The sequence below is a fragment of the Rhinoraja longicauda genome, chromosome 39 (assembly GCF_053455715.1).
Source record: "Rhinoraja longicauda isolate Sanriku21f chromosome 39, sRhiLon1.1, whole genome shotgun sequence".
Taxonomy (NCBI): Eukaryota; Metazoa; Chordata; class Chondrichthyes; order Rajiformes; family Arhynchobatidae; genus Rhinoraja; species Rhinoraja longicauda.
The window spans coordinates 7612524-7619823 of record NC_135991.1 but is presented as its reverse complement, the minus strand read 5'-3'; the positions used below and the strand labels follow the sequence as shown (position 1 = coordinate 7619823).

At 51.0% G+C, this 7300-nt stretch overlaps 1 protein-coding gene across 1 annotated transcript; it reads left to right on the top strand.

The window, feature by feature from the left end:
• The first annotated feature begins 6 nt into the window (after positions 1–6).
• LOC144611036 (caspase-14-like) lies at positions 7–4838 on the top strand. The gene is made up of 4 exons (XM_078430122.1): positions 7–44; positions 1749–1853; positions 2669–2778; positions 4593–4838. Exons 2-4 carry the CDS (start codon positions 1787–1789, stop codon positions 4707–4709), a joined length of 294 nt encoding a protein of 97 aa, XP_078286248.1. The 5' UTR covers positions 7–44; positions 1749–1786; the 3' UTR covers positions 4710–4838.
• The last annotated feature ends 2462 nt before the right edge of the window (positions 4839–7300 follow it).

The window sequence follows — 7300 nt, the reverse complement described above, 5'->3', positions numbered from 1 at the left end:
GCAGAGCAAGCCCAAAGTATTTGTCATCCAGGCCTGCCGTGGAGGTGAGTTGGGAGATTACGCTCGCCTACGGCAATCTGGGGTGGTGGGGAGAGGGACGGTGTGGAGGGAGGGAGCTTCACTTTAGTCTAGTTCAGAGAAACAGCGCGGAAACACAATACCTTCCCCACCGAGTCCGTCCGCGCCGGCCAGCGATGAGATAGATTCCGTTCTCACGCGGGATGAAACGCATGGCGTACTTGTCTGCAAGAGAAAGGGGTCAGAGCAGGTGCCCAGGATAGCCCAGCCCAAACCCAACCCAACTCAACCCAACTCAACTGAACCCAACTCAACCCAACCCAACCCAACCCAACCCCAACCTAACCCAACCCAACTCAACTCAACCCAACCCAACTCAACCCAACCCAACTCAACGCAACTCAACCCAACCCAACCCAACCCAACCCAACTCTACCCAACCCAACTCAACCCAACCCAACTCAACCCAACCCAACTCAACTCAACGCAACCCAGCCCAACCCAACCCAACCAAACTCAACTCAACCCAACTCAACCCAACCCAACCCAACTCAACCCAACCCACCCCAACCCCAACCCCACCCAACATCACCCAACCCAACTCAACCCAACCCCAAGCCTGCCCAACTCAACCCAACCCAACCCACCCCAACCCAACTCAACCCAACCCAACCCAACCCACCCCAACCCTACTCAACCCAACCCATCCCAACCACACCCTACATCACCCAACCCAACTCAACCCAACCCAAGCCTGCCCAACCCAACCCAACCCAACCCAACTCAACCCAACCCAACCCAATTTCAACCCAGCCCAACCCAACTCAACCCAACCCACCCCAACCCAACTCAACCCAACCCAACCCAACCCAACTCAACTCAACCCAACCCAATTTCAACCCAGCCCAACCCAACTCAACTCAACCCAACCCAACCCAACCCAACCCAATTCAACCCAACCCAACTCAATTCAACCCAACCCAACTCAACCCAACCCAACCCAGCCCAACCCAACTCAACCCAACCCAACCCAACCCAACCCAACTCAACCCAACCCAATTTCAACCCAGCCCAACCCAACTCAACCCAACCCAACTCAACCCAACCCAACCCAACTCAACCCAACCCAGCCCAACTCAACCCAGCCCAACTCAACCCAACCCAACCCAACCCAACTCAACCAACCCAATTTCAACCCAGCCCAACCCAACTCAACCCAACCCAACCCAACTCAACCCAACCCAGCCCAACTCAACCCAGCCCAACTCATCCCAACCCAGCCCAACCCAACCCAACCCAACCCAACCCAACTCAACCCAACCCAACCCAGCCCAACCCAACTCAACCCAACCCAGCGCAACTCAACCCAACACAACCCAACCCAACTCAACCCAACCCAGCCCAACCCAAGGAGGGAGTGTGTGACGGGACGGTGCGGAGGGAGGGAGGGAGGGAGGGAGGGAGGGAGTGCGGAGGGAGGGGGGAGGGAGGGAGGGAGGGAGGGAGGGAGGGAGTGCGGAGGGAGGGGGAGGGAGGGAGGGAGGGAGGGAGGGAGGGAGGGAGGGAGGGAGGGAGGGAGGGAGGGAGGGAGGGAGGGAGGGAGGGAGGGAGGGAGGGAGGGAGGGAGGGAGGGAGGGAGGGAGGGAGGGAGGGAGGGAGGGAGGGAGGGAGGGAGGGAGGGAGGGAGGGAGTGACGGGACGGTGTTGAAAGGTTTTTGTGTGTTTTTCAGACAAGAAAGATCCTGGTGTCACCTCGGGGTTCCGCAGCATGGTCCCCGAGCCTGAAATACTTCCTACAACCTCGGACACCTTCGTTGTGTATCCATCACGGCCTGGTTTGTCAATGTCTCCCTCCTACGCCAAACACAATCCCACCTTTAAACTCTCCACTGCCAAAGGCGGGCAGGTGGGACCAGTGTAGATGGGGCATGTTGGTTGGTGTGGGCAGGTGGGACTAGTGTAGATGGGGCATGTTGGTCGGTGTGGGCAGGTGGGACTAGTATAGATGGGGCATGTTGGTCGGTGTGGGCAGGTGGGACTAGCGTAGATGGGGCATGTTGGCCGGTGTGGGTAAGGTGGGACTAGTGTAGATGGGGCATGTTGGCCGGTGTGGGCGGGTGGGACTAGTGTAGATGGGGCATGTTGGCCGGTGTGGGCGGGTGGGACTAGTGTAGATGGGGCATGTTGGTCGGTGTGGGCAGGTGGGACTAGTGTAGATGGGGCATGTTGGTCGGTGTGGGCAGGTGGGACTAGTGTAGATGGGGCATTTTGGCCGGTGTGGGCAGGTGGGACTACTGTAGATGGGGCATGTTGGTCGGTGTGGGCAGGTGGGACTAGTGTAGATGGGGCATGTTGGTCGGTGTGGGCAGGTGGGACTAGTGTAGATGGGGCATGTTGGCCGGTGTGGGCTGGTGGGATTAGTGTAGATGGGGCATGTTGGCCGGTGTGGGCAGGTGGGATTAGTGTAGATGGGGCATGTTGGCCGGTGTGGGCAGGTGGGACTAGTGTAGATGGGGCATGTTGGCCGGTGTGGGCGGGTGGGACTAGTATAGATGGGGCATGTTGGGTTGAAGGGCCTGTTTCAGCGTGTATCACACTAAGCCTCCACGACCCTCTTTGATTCCTGACGTTGATTGTGATTCTTCCTCAGGTTATGTGGCTTATCGTGACGATTGTAAAGGCTCGCACATGATCCAGATTATGGGGAAGGTTTTCAAGATGGAGGCGGGAAAGAAACACCTCTACGACCTGTTTGTGAAGGTGAGGCGCGACGTTTAAACCGGCCGTCGCAAGGAACTGTGGACCCCAGCATCAGTTTGAGTTTTAGTTTAGAGATACAGCGTGGAAACACAATCCCTTCCCCACCGAGTCCGTCCGTGCCGACCGGCGATCGCCCGTTCACACACTAGTTTAGTTTAGAGACACAGCGCGGAAACAGGAGGCAAAAGTCGGCCATCTTGAAACAGGCCCCAAACTCTGTTTTTTTACTATAGAGCTTTTATTTAGTTTAGAGACACAACACAAACACAATCCCTTCCCCACCGAGTCCGTCCGCGCCGACCAGCGATCCCCGCACACGAACACTATCCTACACACACTAGGGACAATTTACAATTGTATCAAAGCCAATTAACTTGCAAACCTGTACGTCTTTGGAGTGTGGAAGGAAGCCTGTGAGGTAGCAACTCTACCGTCGAGTTGGAAAGGGTTCGGAGAAGATTTACGAGGATGTTGCCGGGACTAGAGGGTGTGAGCTACAGGGAGAGGTTGAGCAGGCTGGGTCTCTATTCCCTGGAGCGCAGGAGGATGAGGGGTGACCTTATAGAGGTGAACAAAATCATGAGAGGAATAGATCGGGTAGATGCACAGAGTCTCTTGCCCAGAGTAGGGGAATCGAGGACCAGAGGACACAGGTTCAAGGTGAAGGGGATAGATTTAATAGGAATCTGAGGGGTAACCTTTCCACACAGAGGGTGGTGGGTGTATGGAACGAGCTGCCGGAGGAGGTAGTTGAGGCTGGGACTATCCCAACGTTTAAGAAACAGTTAGACAGGTACATGGATAGGACAGGTTTGGAGGGATATGGGCCAAACGCGGGCAGGTGGGACTAGTGTAGATGGGGCATGTTGGTCGGTGTGGGCAGGTGGGACTAGTGTAGATGGGGCATGTTGGCCGGTGTGGGCAGGTGGGACTAGTGTAGATGGGGCATGTTGGCCGGTGTGGGCAGGTGGGACTAGTGTAGATGGGGCATGTTGGCCGGTGTGGGCAGGTGGGACTAGTGTAGATGGGGCATGTTGGCCGGTGTGGGCAGGTGGGACTAGTGTAGATGGGGCATGTTGGCCGGTGTGGGCAGGTGGGACTAGTGTAGATGGGGCATGTTGGTCGGTGTGGGCAGGTGGGACTAGTGTAGATGGGGCATGTTGGTCGGAGTGGGCAGGTGGGACTAGTGTAGATGCGGCATGTTGGCCGGTGTGGGCAGGTGGGACTAGTGTTGAAAGACTGGAGCGACTAGGCTTGTATACACTGGAATTTAGAAGGATGAGGGGGGATCTTATCGAAACGTATAAGATTATTAAGGGGTTGGGACACGTTAGAGGCAGGAAACATGTTCCCAATGTTGGGGGAATCCAGAATAAGGGGCCACAGTTTAAGAATAAGGGGTAGGCCATTTAGAACTGAGATGAGGAAAAACTTTTTCAGTCAGAGAGTTGTGAATCTGTGGAATTCTCTGCCTCAGAGGGCAGTGGAGACCAATTTTCTGAATGCATTCAAGAGAGAGTTAGATAGAGCTCTTAAGGATAGCGGAGTTAGGGGGTATGGGGAGAAGGCAGGAACGGGGTACTGATTGAGAATGATCAGCCATGATCACATTGAATGGCGGTGCGTACAGGCTCGAAGGGCCGAATGGCCTACTCCTGCACCTGTTGTCTATTGTCTATTGAGAAGGTGAGGAGGGTCTCAATGATAGCAGTATAGAATTGGACCACCATTGCCTGTGCTGATTGTAATTGCCTGTGGCAGATTTTGTGTGGGGTTTAATGCTGACTGCTTTTCTGACTGAATTGATGTTTCAGGTGAATCGTGAAATGGTTAAAATAAACATTAAATTCGAAGGGGGGCTCAAGAAAACGACCCTGGTGATGGAGTCAACTCTGACCAAGTCAATCTACCTTGAAGGTCCCAAGGCGTGACGATCTTTGTGAAACCACAGGCAACAATCCATGTTCTCTAATTTCTCAAAATCTCTCTGGAACGTTGGGATTTTCCACATCAATCTCTACGCCTTCAGTAGAAGGATTTAAATCTGTATGCATTATAATGAACTCTCAATAAATGAATCCATTGCAATTCTTTGTAGAGTTTTCTTTCTGTTTTCAGGGTTCATCGATCATAGGAGCAGGATTTAGGCCACTGGGAACATGTTTCCTGCCTCTAGCGTGTCCAATCCCTTAATAGAAACATAGAAACATAGAAAATAGGTGCAGGAGTAGGCCATTCGGCCCTTCGAGCCTGTACGCACCACCATTCAATATGATCATGGCTGATCATCCAGCTCAGTATCCCGTACCTGCCTTCTCTCCATACCCCCTGATCCCTTTAGCCACAAGGGCCACATCTAACTCCCTCTTAAATATAGCCAATGAACTGGCCTCAACTACCCTCTGTGGCAGAGAATTCCACAGACTCACCACTCTCTGTGTGAAGAAATGTTTTCTCATCTCGGTCCTAAAAGACTTCCCCCTTATCCTTAAGCTGTGACCCCTTGTTCAGGACTTCCCCAACATCGGGAACAATCTTCCCGCATCCAGCCTGTCCGACCCCTTAAGAATTTTGTACGTTTCTATAAGATCCCCCCTCAATCTTCTAAATTCCAGCGAGTACAAGCCCAGTCTATCCAGTCTTTCTTCACATGAAAGTCCCGCCATCCCAGGGATCAATCTGGTGAACCTTCTCTGTACTCCCTCTATGGCAAGAATGTCTTTCCTCAGATTAGGAGACCAAAACTGTCCGCAATACTCCAGGTGTGGTCTCACCAATGCCCTGTACAACTGCAGAAGGACCTCTTTGCTTCCATACTCAACTCCTCTCGTTATGAAGGCCAACATGCCATTGGCTTTCTTCACTGCTTATTATTGGGTTAAACGTATATTTATTCAATCTCGTAATTGTAAAAGGTAACGAGGCCCCTAGGATAGAAGCCAATGATAAACCCTGCAAGGATTCACGTTCAAGATTTATCCATCCTGGACTTAGGGTATCCTCTAAATCTTTTGTCCAGAACGTTAAGTAACGAGCATTAACTGCCCAATAATAAAATCTAAGGTTCGGCAATGCCAAACCTCCATCTTTTTTTAATTTCTGTAAATGTTTTTTACTTAGTCTGCGATTTTTATTCTGCCATATATATGAAGACATTTTTGAACCAATAATATCAAAAAAAGATTTAGAAATAAAAATAGGTATCTTCTGAAATATATATAAAATTTAAGGTAGAATAATCATTTTAATAGAACTGATTCAGCCGATTGGGGATATGGACATTGATGACCATTTATAGACAATAGACAATAGGTGCAGGAGGAGGCCATTCAGCCCTTCGAGCCTGTACGCACCGCCATTCAATGCGATCACGGCTGATCACTCTCAATCAGTACCCCGTTCCTGCCTTCTCCCCATACCCCCTCACTCCGCTATCCTTAACAGCTCTATCCAGCTCTCTCTTGAAAGCATCCAACGAACTGGCCTCCACTGCCTTCGTGGCAGAGAATTCCACACCTTCACCACTCTCTGACTGAAAAAGTTCTTCCTCATCTCCGTTCTAAATGGCCTACCCCTTATTCTTAAACTGTGTGGCCCCTTGTTCTGGACTCCCCCAACATGGGGAACATGTTTCCTGCCTCTAATGTGTCCAATCCCCTAATTATCTTATATGTTTCAATAAGATCCCCCCTCATCCTTCTAAATTCCAGTGTATACAAGCCCAATCGCTCCAGCCTTTCAACATACGACAGTCCCGCCATTCCGGGAATTAACCTAGTGAACCTACGCTACACGCCCTGTTGTCTGACGTGGTCAATTAAGGGCTTAAACTTGGCTTTAAATAGGTCCTTGTGTTTCTTGGTAATCTTGATACCTAAATAAGTAAAACAGTCAGTGGTCAATCTAAATGGAAACTGTCCATAATTCGAAATTTGAACGTTTTTAATGGATAAAGCTGACTCTTACTAAGATTTAATTTATAGAAACATAGAAAATAGGTGCAGGAGTAGGCCATTCGGCCCTTCGAGCCTGTACGCACCGCCATTCAATATGTTAAATTTATGAGACTAAGATTGCCTTTTTGTGGTGTACCTGGACTTTCAGAAAGCCTTCGACAAGGTCCCACATAGGAGATTGGTGGGCAAAATTAGAGCACATGGTATTGGAGGTAGGGTACTGACATGGATAGAAAATTGGTGGACAGACAGAAAGCAAAGAGTGGGGATAAATGGGTCCCTTTCAGAATGGCAGGCAATAACTAGTGGGGTACCGCAAGGCTCGGTGCTGGGACCCCAGCTATTTACAATATACATTAATGACTTGGATGAAGGGATTAAAAGTACCATTAGCAAATTTGCAGATGATACAAAGCTGGGTGGTAGTGTGAACTGTGAGGAAGATGCTATGAGGTTGCAGGGTGACTTGGACAGGTTGTGTGAGTGGGCGGATGCATGGCAGATGCAGTTTAATGTGGATAAGTGTGAGGTTATCCACTTTGGTGGTAAGAATCGGAAGGCAGAGT